At 40.3% G+C, this 17,438-nt stretch overlaps 1 protein-coding gene and 1 long non-coding RNA gene across 6 annotated transcripts in view; one reads left to right on the top strand and one right to left on the bottom strand.

Annotated features, from left to right (window-relative positions):
- LOC103386620 (calcium-dependent secretion activator 1) overlaps window positions 1-17,438 on the bottom strand; it is a 40,814-nt gene that overhangs the window by 20,462 nt on the left and 2,914 nt on the right. For 4 of the 5 annotated variants that reach the window (XM_008320990.3, XM_008320982.3, XM_025060156.1 and 1 more), the window contains 15 exons: window positions 14,058-14,171; window positions 13,225-13,557; window positions 12,021-12,101; window positions 11,565-11,801; window positions 11,040-11,161; window positions 10,743-10,854; window positions 10,532-10,671; window positions 9,757-9,823; window positions 6,818-6,926; window positions 6,426-6,638; window positions 4,372-4,508; window positions 3,506-3,693; window positions 2,320-2,421; window positions 1,805-1,868; window positions 1,460-1,583 (listed from right to left, as the gene is read on the bottom strand). In XM_008320990.3, the coding sequence (XP_008319212.1) occupies window positions 1,460-1,583; window positions 1,805-1,868; window positions 2,320-2,421; window positions 3,506-3,693; window positions 4,372-4,508; window positions 6,426-6,638; window positions 6,818-6,926; window positions 9,757-9,823; window positions 10,532-10,671; window positions 10,743-10,854; window positions 11,040-11,161; window positions 11,565-11,801; window positions 12,021-12,101; window positions 13,225-13,557; window positions 14,058-14,171 (2,143 nt within the window). Of the gene's footprint in view, window positions 1-1,459; window positions 1,584-1,804; window positions 1,869-2,319; window positions 2,422-3,505; window positions 3,694-4,371; window positions 4,509-6,425; window positions 6,639-6,817; window positions 6,927-9,756; window positions 9,824-10,531; window positions 10,672-10,742; window positions 10,855-11,039; window positions 11,162-11,564; window positions 11,802-12,020; window positions 12,102-13,224; window positions 13,558-14,057; window positions 14,172-16,514; window positions 16,708-17,438 lie in introns of those variants that run through there. The other variant, XM_025060158.1, reaches the window with a different exon arrangement.
- LOC107989243 (uncharacterized) lies at window positions 15,322-17,000 on the top strand. The gene is made up of 2 exons (XR_001760760.2): window positions 15,322-16,131; window positions 16,875-17,000. It is a non-coding gene; the product is annotated as an uncharacterized LOC107989243 (long non-coding RNA).

The raw sequence follows: 17,438 nt of genomic DNA, 5'->3' as shown, positions 1-17,438 counted from the left end.
ATTCCAAAAAAAACCTATGTGCCTGGAAATCATAATTTATGTAATCATCTTGACAGCTGCGCAGGTACATGAGCTGCCTTTTGTTTTTCTTTTTATCCAAACTGGATTTGACGTTACCACAGAGAGAAACAAGGTGTTATCATTGATGAAGTTGGCCGTGACGTACGCACGCCTGGAGCAGAGAACAAATGTGTGGATGTGCAGCAGGTTCTTCTGATCCGACCAGAACTCAGCAACGTCTTGCAAATGATGTGATAATTGGATGTTACTTGAAAAAGTTTGTCTTTTTTACATCTGCGGTCGCCCGCTCGTCTGAAACTGTGGGTGAAGCGCAGGAAGTCACTCTGACTTTGGGACGTTGTGTGCTGCTTTAACCATCAAATCTGTTACTTGGCTTTGAGCTATGGCCATGCCATGACGTTTGAGAGAGTGTGTTGTCAGCACACGAGGACACACTGTCTCAAAGAATGCACCTGCTGTTAAAGGAGATGCTGGGATTTGCTATTGATGAATAAATGTTCTTAGAGTTATATAAGGAGGATGTATTGATAAAATGCATTTAACCAGTAAAACTTCTACACCAGTTTACCATCATGACATACTTTACATGTTGAAAGTATGTAATGAAAATGACACTCCCCAAGCGAGAATTCTGAACGAGTCAGAAATAAAATGTTTACATTTTCTGATTGCCATGAAAAACATGCAATTGGACAAAAAACAACCTGCAACGCCACAAGGGGGTAGTCCAAGCATATCTGGTCTATTGGCCTGGCTGTTTCCAGAAAAAGCCAATAGACAGAGAATAGAAAGGAATAAATACGGAAGTCACCAGGAAGCAGATAGAAGGAAGGCAGACAAAAAAGACAAAGACAGCATTTTAGCTACGGGACAGAGTTGAACTCTGTTAGTTCAGACATCAAAGTCACACAAAGCTGACTGACAAAGAAAAAGTAGACAAAGAAAAATAAATGCAGGGACTAAAAAAAAAAAAAGTCTCAGACTACTGCCAGGATAAATTTGTTCTGATAACTCATTTCAATCATTACTCAAACCATGCATGACAAACCTTTTAACCACTTCATTTACAGGTAAATACAACAGCATTAAAATGCAGCTACGCCAATTAGAAGGTTATGAACATGAACACCAGGGAGCACGTCTAACCTAACATTTGAAACCGTGAACACAAACAGCCAATATTAGGAGGTGTTACATTATACCTATAATAAAATAGTGACAAAAAAAAACTATTGGTTTAAAGACAACAACCAGCAGCATTATTATTTGGGAAATGTCAATGATGGAATTTGAAATAAATGTATAACGTCTTAGTAAAAAGACAAACTAAACCTTCAACCCAGATGTTAAATATTTTATTATATATATATATATATATTTATATATATATATATAAAAATGCAGCATTCATTACCTTGGGGCCGGGGTGTCAACCTACCTTCCAGTTTGGCGTACTCGGCCAGCCGTTGGTAGTTGACTACAGCAGCCTGCTCCAGACACTTCTGAATCACGGCCTTGACTTTGTTCTGTGGAGCTGGAGTGACGATATCTTTCATTAAAACCTAAAACAGCCGGTACAGAGAGCAGTTTTATTTTCTCTGTAAAACAACTCAAATCAAAAACCACGTTGGTTAAAGTACAATTCAATGACATAAAACAAAGAGTCATACATCTCCCCAAATACAATTTTAATCAAATCTTCCATTCCACGTTCCCTGGGTTTTACTCAGCAGTAGTACTGCAGTAGCTCTTTATTTCTTTAATGGGTTGTGTAAATATATACCCGTTCAAGCAGGGACAACGTGGCTTTGAGTGCACCCTCTGGTCGTCCGAACGGAAAGCAATACCTGAAGGAGAAGGAGGTTCAGAGGAGTTTTACTGTACACGTACTGCATATATTAGTAATTATATAAGAGGAAAAAAAACAATGTGATCCTGTAGCAGTGTAGCATTCTATTATGTTATTTCAACTGCCTTTTCAAACCAGTATAAGATGGAAGTAAATACACCATAGACCTGTGGTTTTCAAACGTCTTATCCTCTGTACCAGCTGAGAAAACCCTGATCTCTCTGAGTAGCAGAGGCCTTCACTGTTAGCTCCACCACAGGAGAGAGGTTTATACGTAGTATTAATTGTACGTGGTATGTTTCAGATTTATTCAACTGAAAATGTAAATGTAAAAATATGAATTTTCTCCATGTACCACAGTTTGAGAACCACTGTCCTAAATACTTCATTTCACAAGTGGAGCAGTACTTGATGTCGTGTCAAGCCAATCGTTTCTTGATATTTCTCACCTGAAGTGTGTGATCTGGTTCTCCAGAAGAACACACAGTCGCTCTTTGATCTCCTCAAACCGTTCCTTCTCTTCCATGCTCACAGTGGCAATGCCATCAGGTCTGAAAGACAGGGAAATCATAAAATAGTAAAAATAATAATCATAATAATTAGTCAATCAATGAATTAATGAATTCAAACCAAGCAGGCTGGTTGATCTAACATCATCACTCCTGTATCCATGGTCCACTCAGCCTCAGTCAGTGTCAGTACTAACTGTCACAGTGACGTCATGTTGTTTCAAAGGTATTTAAACTCGTCATTTTCCCCTTTTTGGATTCAATGTGGCAAAAAGAACAATGACAGTATAGTGTGTATACGGTGTGCGTCTCTGTTAGTGTGGGAGTGTGTGTGTGAGTGTGTGTGAGTGTGTGTGTGTGTCTGCCTGTCAGATGTGTTCATAATATTTCTGACATGTGGGATCAGGGTAGACTGTAAACAGAGTGCATGTGACAGAAGATGCACTGGAGTGGTCAGAGTGACACTGGGATGAGAGAAAGGAAACATGACATGCTGCACTTGGTTCCCCTACACCATCTCAACAACCTGTGTGTGTCTGTGTGTGTGTGTGTGTGTGAACGCTGGCATCTGGTACATGAGGCTGTTCTTGCAACCAGTTTGCTGAGCATCGACAATGATGTCACCCAGATTTCCCATCATGTATCAGAGACATAAAGCGAGGCGGTGGCCGGGTGACTTCCAGGAGCTGGCCTGTTGCTGCAGGAAGTCATCCTGCCGAGCGTCTCCGTCTGATGACTGAGATCATACGGCTCAGATTTCCAAGTTGGCTGTGGAAAGCAGACTTGGAAATTCTTGTTCCCGTGCCTTGAGATGCTCATTGGTCTGAACAGTGTTACGACTGTTACCACTATTGTAATGGCATCACATGAGCTAAAGAATACCTGGTCAGTGAACATGTGTCCTTTACAAAGAGACTGACTAACAAAAATGCTCATCTCTTGATACTGGTTTAAACCTGATCTAATCATAAAATAGCAACTGAAACATTAGGACTAAAACAGGTCATGTATTTAACCCCACTTGTTACCGTGTAGACATTTTAACCAGAAATGTCTGTGTCAACAAACATATCTTGTGTGCCCGGGTGACGAGCCCACGGGGCTGAGGCATCTGTTTGATTTGTACCTGTTTCCATGGACATGAGAGGCACAAAAGGCAAAGCTGTAGTGCAGCAGGGTGGGGTCAATCATGGCTCCATTCTCTGCTCTCTCCAGCAAATCACTAAGGTAGCACAAATGTCGATGGCAGCCTCGGACACCGTAGCGAGCGCAGTACTCATCCAGGACGAACACCTGACCGGGACTGAACCAGCCCTGTGGACAACACACCAGAGGGAAATATTTTTACTGCCAAGTGATTTCAGCCATTAAGGCTCCAACAACAGACTTTTTAGTTAAAAGTAACAAATAATATCTGTACAAAATGAATCTATCTTTTAGTCTGACAGATGTATTTTTTCAAAAATGTATCAACTAAACTTAATAAATGAAGAGAGTATATAGTAACGATTGTATTCTCTTCAAATTAGGTAAATTATTCCTTCTTTCTATGAGGCCTGGTATCAAATGACCAAAGGGTCGGCATGGGTCCATGCACCGGGAGTTGGGGAACACTGCTCTAAATGACTCGACAAAGTTGATTAGTAGGTGGATATTTTTTCACTTGTGTAATCATTTCTTGGTTGGGTTGGAGGATGGACAGTTCACTGGGGGTGAATAGGGAGGAGAGAGAGTGGGGGAGATCATGACAGTAAATATGAATGTTGTCAGATGGAGCCCCATCCACAGGGTTTCATTTGAACTCCGACGTTGGTGCTGCCATCTAGATCTTGATCTCTGGTTAAAAAATGGTTACATAAAAAAAAACCATAGTCTGCACAGCAATAGGAGAGGAGGCACCTTTGATTTCTCTTCCTCCGCTGCTTTAACCATGACCCATGTCAACGAAGGACAGATACGTGACTACATTAATAATATTTAGCGTTTCCTCACCAGACAGGAGTAGGAGTCGTTGAGTCTGTGATCCAGGGTTAGTCGCTGCACCAGCTCAAAAAGTGACATGTGGTCAAAGTTACAGGGGTTGGCTGATATGAATTCATCCATTCCATGCTTCTGGGCACGGTCGGCATCTAAACACACACCGTCGGAGAAATGAGAAGTGAGCAAGGATGACTAAATATTGACACCAGTCCACAACTTTGACCATCAAAGGCAGGACTAAGCTGGACCTAGATGAAGATGTAGTCTTCCTAACTTGCTGAAAAGGCCTTGAGTCCCACACTCTACCAAATGTCTAAAAATGTTACGGTGCACTGCCCCGTCAGGCCTGTTTTATGAGTGGGCAGGGGTGGAGGAAGGCAGCACGGACAGTAACATGCAGTGACATCAGTCGCCCCGTCCCTCTGGACAGGGACAGGTTTGCCCTGACATTGACTGATGGCTGCTATTCTCATAGACCAGAAGAACCCCCAAATTAATGGTTAGGGGCTACAGTAAGAATAAAGTCCATCTGATAACGTCTGCTGCACACACCGACCAGGCCACGTAGTCCAATATGAGTAGTAAGTACTAAAAATAAAAAATAAATAAAATTCAATTGGTGATTTATCATTTCACATATAGTTGATCATTATAAAATTCAATTGGTGATTTATCATTTTACATATAGTTGATAATTTTCTTAATACTTTGCTAATAAACATTGCTAATAAAAATAAAATCTTAATGTGATTGATGTTGGTTTTGACTTAGTGACAATAAATGTAGAAAATGAAACAATCAAATTACAAGAGTTACAATTTTTATTTTTTTTAAGGTTGAAGGAGATGAACATTTAAGGAAATAAAGGAAATAGGGAAAATAAAGGACTTCTTATTTAATTGACAATGCTCTGAACGTTGTTCATAGTACGTACCTGTTTATAATACTATATCATTCAATATTTTTACAAATGACCAAATGTGACAGAAATCTATTACTCCTTGTCATGTTTGGTTAGCGAGCTCCGACGCTGCAGGTGTCTACCGTCGCAGCAGCTGCAAACTGATTTTTGTGTTTGCATTTGTTGTGCTTTAATTTCAGCACGTGTCAAAGTTTAACCACGGTGAAGTAGTGGCTGGGTAGGTGTGTGTTTGAGTCGTAATTATTCAGTGTGCTGATCCAGTGTGAACAGTGAAATAATTATTTGGTAACATTGAATGATTGCTGCACAACTTTAATTGTGAGGCAACCACACTGCGTTATTCATGGCCTTGCACGTTTAGCTTAGTAATTACCAACCGCTGAGACCCAGTAGGATTCTCCGGGTCGTGTCAAACAAACAGCTCAGTCAGTGAACGCACCTTCAGAAGAGCACCTAGTCACTGAGAGAGGCGACAGGCTTGGAGTTCAACATCTATACTCCACATTCATTTGTTATTGGATGATGAAGGCTGTTCTGTTGAAGTTGGTTTAATGTTTCTCTTAACAAAAAAAAGCTGCTGCATGATCATGTACGTAACTCTCTCTGTGGTCTTTCAGTCTTGGATGAACTGGACCTCAGATTTAACACGGTCAATTTATTGCTGTGCAGCTTGGAGCTTCAAGATCAGGCAACTTGCACCATGATTCCAGAAACTGTTTTACCAACAACTAAATGACCATTTAATATTATTTAGAGTGTCTAGAGTAACACATTTTTAAATTCATTTCCAATTTCCAATAGAATTCAGTTTTGTTGTCTTTTTAGCTTTTTAATAAATTGAACTTCTTTAATAAAGTTTTTTGTAAGATAATGTAGGCATTTCTTTTTTTTTAACAGACATAAATGTGAAGTGCTTAAAACATATTGATGTTTCTGCCTGATATTAAATTAATTACTTTATGGATTTAAATTTAGGATGAAACTGATATTTTGACACCATTTAAAGTCACAAGTAAATAAATGATTGACGTTGAGTCACACCATGTATCAACAGTTTTGACAGCATCAAGGTGTGATTCAATGAGAGGCAAATCAGTTTGGTATGATAAAATTAGAGACAGAGAGAGAGAAAAAAAAAACTTACAGAATTGTGAAATGGGAGCGTCGAGCTGAGGCGCTGTGCCTCCCTTGGAGTTGAGTTTCTGGACCTGCGTTGGAGGGACTGGTTTGTGTGACTGGCCAGTGGCACGATACATAGCCTGCACCCAGAGGATTCTGTCCTGCTCATCATCACTGGCGAAGATCACAGTGTCACCCTCCTTCAGAGCATTGAAGAACGTCCGACCACCGTCTAGTCCTGAGTGAAAGGAGGAAATGCTGCTTGGTTTTCTATTCACTGGGACATTTGGAGACGATATGAATCCAGCATTAATGATGCTGTTACACAGGCATTTGTTCTCTTGTAAACAAACACTTTTACAGCCATTTTAGTTGAGGTGAGTGCATGTCACTGGTCTTTGAGCCTGTGAGTGTCACCTGGCTGTGGGTCAGTGTAGTCCACAGTGAAACCGTCCAGCTGAAGAAGCTCCACCGGCTCAGCCTTCTTCTCTCTGTAGCTGCACATGGCGAAGGTGTACTGACTCACCTACACCGCCACAACGACAGGAAGGGATGAGTCAGCACCAGGCGCACAAGAGAGCAGACGGTGGTGATTTGATAAGCCAGTGTTTTGTTTTTTTTACATTTTAACAGTTGTTGTAAATACATGAGATATAATGAAAATAAAGTAGAAAAGTGGTATATATGAGAGGGGGATTCAAATGCAATTACTTTTACACACCACATGGGTTTATCAATAATAATATTGAAGAATATTAGGCTCAATTCTTCACATATTTTAGATTATGAAGGTGAAGATTTTTTTGTTTTTTTTCACTAGAAATCAGGAACTCAGAACAGCAGAGTACAGCACTGCACACAGACAGGGACAATGACCAACAGTCTGAGTGAAGGACAGAGGTGTATATACCCAGGGCACCAGGTGACACCAGTGAGACTGATGACAGAGACACAGGTGAGAGTGATCACAGTGATTACCACAGACAGGAGAAGAAGAAGAAGACAGACCTGACTACAACAACGACAATAAAAGAAAGAACAAAACACCACACGATAATTAAGGTCGGTTTTGCCGACAAAAAAAAAACTCTACTAAAAGAAAATAAATCAGAGTAAATATAGTAAATTCTAACTATAAGGTCACCAGGAGGGAAACTTTAAAGACACAAATTCCACAACAGGTATGAACTATGACGAAGTAGTGAAGTGAAAATCAGGGCATCCATCTGTAGAAGTTGAATTCAGATAATGCCACAACTAGAGTTTTTGATCACAGCCACACACACACACACACACACACAGACACACACACTTAACGACTGCCATGGTACTACAGTAGTACTAGGAAGCAGATGGTGCCAAGTTATTTACAAGATGAACAGTGATTTAGACTTCACATGATCAGAAGAGACAGACATCAGTGGTTCAAAACATCAAGAAAATCACATGCATGTGCCACACACACACACACACACACACACACTCAGTATTGTCACTTACTATATATTTCGCTAGGAGCAAAAGAAAGGCTTAAGTTGGCAACACACAGCGTTTTCTAGCTGCGAGTGTTAGTGTTCACTCCACTTTGTCAATCCCCTGTCAACGTGTAGCTCTGAGACATGTCCTCTGCAACACACCACAGACAGGCCATCCCAAGACCAGTCCCCCTCCCCTTCAGCTTCTCACTGTCTCCTATACCTTTATTTTACTTTTCATACGTTTTTTTTTTCTTTCTAAATGTATGTTAAGTTTTTTGTTGTTTCTTTTTTTTTCAGAGTCCAGGGAGGAACAGAAACCCGTTTAGGGTCAAATGTATTTTCTACTGAATGTGATTTAATTTGACTTGATGCTTTGACAGTCATCATAAGACGGCTGGGCTTCGTTGTTGTGGTGTTTGTGCAGCAGAGTTGTTGTTCTTCTCTGCTGGGTTTCGTACTGATGAAGCTTCCTGTGAATTCACTGAGAAATGCCAGTGAAATGCTACTGAGGCTAGGTGGAGGGGACGGGTGGAGACTGAATAAGGCCAGAGGTCGTTCTGATGATCTGGTTTAGATTGACCAATGCAGCTGACAGGTGCTGTTCTACCCATCCACCCGTCATTTATATCAACCCCACGTTTTATCCACTTCCTGTGGCAAAAGTCATAAACTTAGTGCCTTGAGAACTGGGTCCTCTTCTCGTGTAGGTCTGATCACACTGGAGAACAACACCTTGGTTCCATCCTCCAAACCCCCTCCACCCTACAGGGTAATCATTAGTGACTCAGTCAAATGGCTTCACGCCTTTTTGTCTTCCTATCGTCTCTGTTGACACTTTGTCTCCTGTGTTTTTCTTTCTTTGACCCCGGCTCCTGTGAAACAAATCTGTTCATCATCACAAACTTTGTTTTGCCCTCACCTGGATTTGTCGGACTTGACAAGTGTGTTTTTGAAATATATTACTTCAAAATCACATTGAATTCATTAATCTCAGACATTAAGGTTATGTATCTGAGCCTTTTAAAATGTACATTCAACACAGACAGGACAGGTATGGAGGCAGCAGTAAATTATTAAAACATATATCAGTATTGAGTATAGGAGAAAATGCAGATTATTCATGTTATTATTCACATATATATGTCATTATCATATTTCAATAAATATGTTTTTTTATATAGCAAGAAAACTGATCTTAAAACAAACCCATAAATAATATTATCCTGAAAATGTCTAAAAAAACTGAATCTCTTTTCAGATATTGTCTAGGGATTTTTTAAATTAATTATCAATTATTGAAACTAATTTAAACAGAATTCATAAAATATAAATTTGAACAATACATGATAAATATTTTTTTGGAAATAAAGAATGTCACAAATAGTTAATATTTAAGTTCAACAAGTAAAAATTGTTAAAAGTCTATTGTTATTTCAAATAAAATCCAAATAATGCCTAAATGATATTCAGTTTTAAATATTATTTATGGTGGAGGATGTGGCAGCGTAATGTTTAAGGAAATCAAAAATCAAATAGATGAAAAATGAATACTGCTCTCAGGGAATGTCAAAAGCTTTTTAGAGCTTAGTTGTTTTTTATTAATCTTATTTAATATGAAGTATTTGTAAGACTGTATTTATTACTGTTCTGTGGTTTGTTCATTTGATATTTATGAAACAATAAACGATTAAACAGAGATTTCTTAATTTTTGTATGTACAACGTGTTTGTCATTTATGTTTAATTTTTGTCCTAATTTTGTTTGTTTTAATTTTTTATTTAATTTTTGGATCTAACTAAGATCTTCTTTTTTTTCCCCATAGATTTCTACTATGTCTTAAGTTGAATTTCTGATGTGAAAATGACTATAAAAAGTTACCTGGACCAGCACAAAAAATCTTTTCTTCCATCTTTTCCACACATTTTTGCCGGTGGCCCAAAGATATCTGTGAAGTAAAAAGAGATACAGATCAGAGATGAGGTTAGATGTTCCTGTGTCCACAGTTCAACCCTGTGATGTTTTTCTTTTCACTCCTGTAACCCAGACGAAGTCTAGTCATGAAATGGCTGATAGACATTTACTGACACCATCAGGCCAAATGGCATCACTGCAGCTACTTTGGAACCACCGTCAGTTGAGGTAACATTCCACAAGAATCGTGCACCAACTGTGTGCTGCAATGTACAAAGGTCTGAAAGAAACCTTTATACATAAGAAACACAGAAATATTTTTTGGACAATTGGAAAATTCTAGAAAAAACAAAATAAAACATATTTTCTTCAACAATGATAACAAAGTCGTTGTCTAAATATTGAATTCTGAATTTTCTTCAAAACATTTCCCGTTTTGCATCACCACTATGTGACTGCCGTATGATGGACTGATAATTGTATTGTAGATTTATATAAAACTTCAGCTGTGTCACAATTAAATCCCACAAGGTGGCAGCAAAGTATCACTATGACTAGTCAGGCCTTCGCCGTCAGTTACAGAGAGAGATGGTTGTTGTGTCCGCTGGGTATGTGATAAAATATGTGGTATATATAAAGCTATATTAATTTTTAATAGTATATCTATTTTTTAGTATATTAATAAAAAAAATCTGCTACAAAACATTGATTTTTTTTTGCAGTGTTGTGCAAAACCACCTACCCACAATGCTTCATGTTTTGTGGTTTGTCCATCCGGACGGCTAGTTTGATCCTCAGGTCATTGTCCGGACACCCTTTAGACACTGTCATCTTGTAGAGCTCAGACTGTTTGGGACTGTTAGGTGTGGGGTGGAGCACAACCTGCCAGGAATGGAACATTATTAAACGCATCACCAGAGGAAACGCAGCCGTGACTGTTACTGATGTCTTACCCTGCCCAGCTCCTTATCCTCTAACGCCAACACTCCTGTGCTCTCTGTGAACAGCTTTACTTTGATGGCAGGTAAGGGCTGTGTAGTGGTGAAGTCACCCTGGGTACCCCAGCTGCACACACACACACACACACACACAGAGGCAGAGAGAGAGAGAGAGAACGAGACAGAAAAGTATGACTCAAACTTCAAGACTAATATTTGCAGCTCTGTCAGTGTCACTGTTGATGTCTCTGTACATTCTCAAAGCCATAGTACCAGTAGAACCTACTGACTGGTATAGAGTATTGCACTCACGTGGGCTTGGACGCCTCAGCTTGGTCTGTTTGTAGTTTGTGGCCCCCCTCTACCTCCATGGTGCAGTAAACGATCCTGTTCGGGGCCAATGACTTCAGACCCTGTACTTCCATAATCACCACCTGTGACGTACACAGGTGGTGATTTGTAAATAAACCAGAGGTTGATGTTACACTTACTTGAAAATACTGTGGCTATTTCTTGACAGAATTATAAAATAGATGCGTCCAAGATAAACATGCTGTCATAAACTGGACATTCCTTCCAGTGTTTAATTGGTTTGTGTTTCAGATCCAGCTTTACAGCATGGCTTAGCAAAGTCTTCGATTTGTACCAGCATTATAACATGGAAGCAATAAAAGAAGCTACTGTATTTTTGGAGTGACTGTGATCACCAAGCAAACATCTCTGACGTAAGAAGAAGTGGAAAAGTTGCTACTGATTTGGATCAACGAAACACAGTTGGCCAACGACAGTATTTCAGAGACAATAGTTTGAAGAAGCCAAAGAACTGATGGCACTAACCTCGAGGGTGAAGGAAAGAACCACATCAGATTTGGTCAGTGCGTTCTCATCATCCTGCCCCATGTCCATGATGGATGTGTTGTGGCCTCTTTTCAACTTTTGCAGCTTAAAGTCCCCTCCTTTGGACACAGGCATGCTTTCCAGGTTTGCCATCAGCAGGTTCACAGAGGCGCGCAGTTCCTCGACGTACGTGACCTCCATCTCCCTGGACAAAAATCTTGGGAATCTTCCACCATGCTGGAAAAAAAGGACAAGGATGCAACCTTATTTACATGTAAACGAGAGCATTTTTCAAGACAAATTAGAGATGCCTCTCTGTATCAGAGCATCCACTCTTGACACAGGTAAAGGGTCAGTCCTTAAAATTCACAACAGGAGAAAATGCAGATGCGATTTCTTAGGCTTTGATGATGCTCCTCTCATTCATAATGTCATCTTTCATCCCTCCATTCTTACCCGAGCAATTTGGTCTGCCATTTGCAGTCGTCCATCCAGCTCTCTTCTGATCTGGGCGGCCTGCTCGTCAAGGTTGTCTAACTGAAATGGTAACCAGAAATATCAATCGTTAAAAAAACACCATCAAAAGTACTGTTTATAATCTGTTTAGACAAGGTGTTAATTCATGGCAGCCCTTTCTTCTTGGACCTCATGCTCCCCTCACACTGCTCTGCTGTACAACATACTTTAATTCATATGATGTCAATGCAGTTTCTGCAAAATTAAAGGAGCAATTTTAGCCCCTACAGTGGTGGAAAACCACGTGTTTATGATGTTGTATTGTGTTATACTCAAACAGTGAAGTGGCCCTCCAATGAGATGAGGTCAGTGAACTGTCATTATATAAGAAACAATGAATCTGCCTGTATATCCTGGTTTAGGGTTTTGGTAAATGAGGGAGACGTTAGAGCAGTGCCATCCATTCAGAGCCATGTTTCTTAAATCTAGTTTAGATAATGGTCTCTCTGTTTAAATGAATTGAAGGGATGTGGTGATGAGCACCGCCCTCAGTTTATCATTGCTGTAGAAACTGCATAATCATAGCAACAATGACCCTACAGCGCAGAGCTCATTGTTTGCATCATTCTATGCAGTCTATGCATCATTTTTCATTATCTGTTCAGTATTTCCAGTGGCTACTTAGAAATTCAAATGTTTTGTATTGGTGGACCATTAGATTCATACACAGCGAGCTTCATACGTTATGTCAGTAAATGTGTTCACTATGAAAGACACAAAATGTTCATGTAGGAAAACATGAAGGTGAAGGTAACACACCCCTGCTGCGTATTTAGCCATTGGTTAGATGATGTATCATCCTTTTATTTACAAAATAAGCTTAAAAACAAGTGATAAAAAATCTGATGTATATGAATATCACATATAAACATACAAATTAGTGATTCATTGTCATTGATGTGCAGCACAACAGAATTTATCCTCTGCCTTTCACCCATCACCACAGTGAGCAGTAGGAAACTCAACCTCAGATGCCATGGAGCGTGTGGAGACGGTGCCGTGCTCGGTGTACCTCGGTGGAACCTGGTGGCTGGTGGATTCAAACCTGCGACCTTACGGACACAAGTCTGTGTCCTTTCCCTCCAAGCCACCGCTGACACGACAAGAAATGGTTGTACCCAGAAACAAATAAATAAACTCCTACCTGGCAGGCGTTGTAAAGCAGTTGGTGCTCAAACTTTTTGATTCCGAGGATCTGCTGGAACATCTCGTAGAGCTGGTCTTTGCTGAGAATGAGCTCCGAGGCGGCGCTGGCTGTCATTCTCTGCTGCAGCTTCCTGTGATCCTCTTCGCCACGGTAGATGGTATCAAACTTGGCGAGCCAGGAGCTCAGTACAGTCTCTTTGCTGAGGCCATCAATCTCTGGCAGGCTGCGCACACGCTTCTCTATATGTTTTTTAAAAACCTCCCGTGAGTCGCTGGCAGAGCAGCCACCGCTCTGCACCATCCTGGCAACGCGGTCACTTTTAAGGAAGACCTGCGACGAGTGACATTATTGGTTTACACGTGTCCATGTCAGAAATAGCTGAAACTGGTAACAAACTCTAGTTAAATATGTTTTAGCTTTTCACCACACAAAACCATCACGCCCCTATGCTAATGCTAGCAGGCTAGAGATAGAAGAAGACACAAAATACAAACACGCTGGTTTCTCTAACATACAGCCTTGTTATTCTAAGTAATAATGTAAAATAAATAATAATAACAATTTGACCTTTATTGATCCCACACTGGGGACATTGTTGTGCCAGCAGTAGATCTGCTGCACCAGGCTGCCGTTTGGAGGTGCCAAGTATGTGATACCTCCGGGAATCAGACCCAGGACTCGCTGCTTGCTAGGCAGGTGTGCTAGCCGCTACACTGTGGAACCACAATTGAATCCACTGCAATAGCCAGGAATCGAACCCACTTCTTGGAAGGCAGTTTTGCTCACCACTATACCACACTTTTGTAAATATAAGAAACAATAATACTCACCTCGTAGTAACTCTGCACTGCGTTGATAAAAGCCTCGTCTGCCACAATCTGAGTATCTCCACTGAGGAAGGACTGAAATCGCTCCTTGACTGTCTGCAGGTGCTGTTTACTGATCTGGGAACAGTGAGAGGTAAATTAGAATCAAACACCGTCGCCTAAAAGGACATTAACTCAACTGTCAATGTCTAAAGAATAGGTTTAATCTTTACTGTTTAGTAAAACTGACAGTTACAAACTCTTCTGTTAACTTCTTCATACAGTGACAGATCGTTCATGATCGATTTCAGTAAGATTTGATCTTTGACCTTTAATATAGTTCATTTCATTGTAACACAACACATAAATACATGTTAAAAGAAGACAAAAGGCTGAGTTGGAGACGCAGCAGCATGGTTTGGACATGTCTTGAGGAGAGATCATGAATATATTGGACAAAGGATGTTAGAGATGAGGTCACCAAGAAAGATGAGAAGAGGGAGAGCTCAGACGAGACATGGAGATACTGTAGTTGGAGTGAAAGCCAAAAGAAAAGGAAGAAGATCATCCACTCCTACAACGACCCTTTATTATCCTTTAATTCAATACAGAAACCACTGAACAGAGTGATCTTATCACCACAACACGCATCCCATATTGGCCAATCCTCCTTTGAAACCCTGGTAACGGTTACCATGGCCACAGAGGGGAAAGGTTATGAGAGTACAGCTTCCTCAGGGAAGAGGTCAAAGTACACAGTTCAGATAAACAAAGGCAATTGACAGCTTCACAGGGTTGCTGCCAATGTTTATGATTTTTTTTTGCATCAATACATCATTGATTCAATTTAATTGATTGTTAAAAAATGATTTACTGGAGGTTATTCACTGGCACAGAATGAATGCGTGATGACTTTCATGAATTATTTACAGATGTTTCAGCTAAAATCAGTAAAGAGAAACAGACACTGTGATTCAAGTCAGTTAATGTTCCTGTGCTGATGAGTCTGACAGCAGAAGAGAACATAGAAATCTAACTGGATTATTTGCTTGAGTGATAGTTAGTAGTGATAGATAGGTAGTATGTGTTAATGTAGTAAACAAGACGTCCAAACTGTAATAAAGTACTTCTTAATTGCACAAATCCTCCCTAGACAATAAATAAATTAGAATTAGAATAAATAATGTGAAAAATATTCAAAGGATCAAAACAGGAAACATGAAAGACAGAGAGGTTCCTGGAAACCTGCTCTAGTTTTATCCTTTATTGTCATTGTAATCAACTTTCAGACGGTGAGTCTCGACTTTCAGATTAAAGCACAAACCAATAATAAACTGACAGCAAAACAATATAGAGCAGAAATACTAGAATAAAAACCTTAAAGGTCTACAAACACAATTTTGAACGAGTCAAAGGTTCAGGGAGGGAGGAGGGTGCGGGGGGTGACACGGTGACTCAAGAGTAATCACTGTGTATCACTCTGTATGGTTGACCCCGGGTCCTTGAAGAGGTGAAGAATGGGGCGCAGGCAGAGAGTGATTCGTGACAGAGGAATAGCATCACAGGTGAAAGGTCAGGTTTATAAGACATTAGTGAGAGCGGCTACGATGGACGGTGTACGGTATTTTCACTGGGAGTGAAAGGAACGATCATGATTAGAAATAAACAGATCAGAGGGAATAGAACAGCAGTGGACTGAAGACTGACCCTGAGGTTCACCTGTGTCCAGGTCAGTCTTCCATCACCAGCTGAGGTCTGTTGGCCAAGCAGTCCAGGACCCATCTGTACAAGGAGCTGCACACTTTGGTCCTTCATAACTAGAACCTAATTATGTAAATAAGGAGTTGTGATCCAGGTGGTGGAGGAAACACAACAGAACCTGCATCAAAGCTGGAATTGTTTGGTCTGTAGGTGAATGGAGGGGCCCATGTAAAGTAGGCAATTAATGAGGAAGGGGTCCTTCATCTATTCTCTCAAAGCACTTTATGACGGTGGAAGAGAGTCATATAAGCGGTGATAACAGTATAGCTTTAGTTTTCTTGAACGGGGCGGAACTACAGACTCCGACTTGGAAACGTACAAATGACTGAGGACACAGGTGAGTTCAAAAGTGACATCAAATGCAACATTTATGAATTTCTCTCGAGGAAGTAGTGACACTGCATTCTACTGTAGCATCTCTAACTGTGGCAGTCAGACGCCCGACCAACTCCTCTCATCCTTAGATCACTGACTCCCAACTCATACACAATACACAGTACGGCTGTACAAAACCGCCATAAAACATAAGACAGCTGTCTACAATTTTCAATGGAAATCACAACTTGTGATACTGGTTTCTTTTACATTTTTCTTTCTGTTTTTTCTTCATTCTTATGCATTTGTAATATTGAAGTATAAACTATAATTAAAAAGAAAACCCTCTGCTTTATACAAGCTTTTATGCCTGAATATTTGAAATGTAAAAAGAAATTCACATACCTTTAGCATTTTCCCCATGTACCACTGTGGGTACTCGTACCCCTGGTTGGGAAACACAGCCTAAGATGCTCCATCACTTTCTGTCTAGCTTATAGAGCATATCGCAAGATACTCACTACAGTGTTACATAATACTATACTATAATAATCTTCGTGACCCAAGTCAATAGACATTATTCGAAACTGGGAAACATGACACGAGACGACCCAAAAAATAAAAACCCCAAAAAAACTTGTGCGACCCACCTGAGGGTTGCGACCCAGTCTTTGGGAAACAATGGTTTAGTGTATATGGAATAAAGATATTCTCTGATGTCACCTTCGGTGGCTTTGATATCTGTGATTATGATGATTTTAACAGACATGTAACACCTGCCGTGCCAAAGCCAAGTACGGGTGGACGTAAAGATCCCAGGACACAATGGCAGTGAGGTGGTACATCGGAGACTGCTACTGCAGGAGTTCTGGTGACACAGTACAGGAGTTGTACACCCCACCAAAAAGGGCGAAAGAAAGACTACAAGGCAGTAAAGTAACATTATGGAGGCCAGCTGTTTTAAAACACCAGGTGAACCAACAGCATGACGTGTTGCAGAGAGGAAATGAACAACTAAGACACCTTTTGCAGCAAGAGCGACAAAGGGCAAAGGAAAGCCAAGAAAGACTACAAAAAGAACTGCACAAGTTAAGACAAACATTGGTTACATATGACAAAGACATGAGTGAGCAGTATATGAAGATGCAAAAGCAGAAAGACTGGCTTGGAGAACAACTAACGGACATGAAGGACAAGTACAGCATTAGAGACGATTGTAAAAGCTCGACATCTGTGACAACCGCGAGAGAGAGCCATGATGCCAGACTTCGTGTAAAGAAGGAGATCAAGAAAAGAGTTGCGTTACGTGTAAAACTCCGCCACATGATG

This window comes from Cynoglossus semilaevis, chromosome 11 (assembly GCF_000523025.1).
Source record: "Cynoglossus semilaevis isolate Cse_v1.0 chromosome 11, Cse_v1.0, whole genome shotgun sequence".
Taxonomy (NCBI): Eukaryota; Metazoa; Chordata; class Actinopteri; order Pleuronectiformes; family Cynoglossidae; genus Cynoglossus; species Cynoglossus semilaevis.
This window is presented reverse-complemented; position numbering and strand designations above follow the sequence as displayed.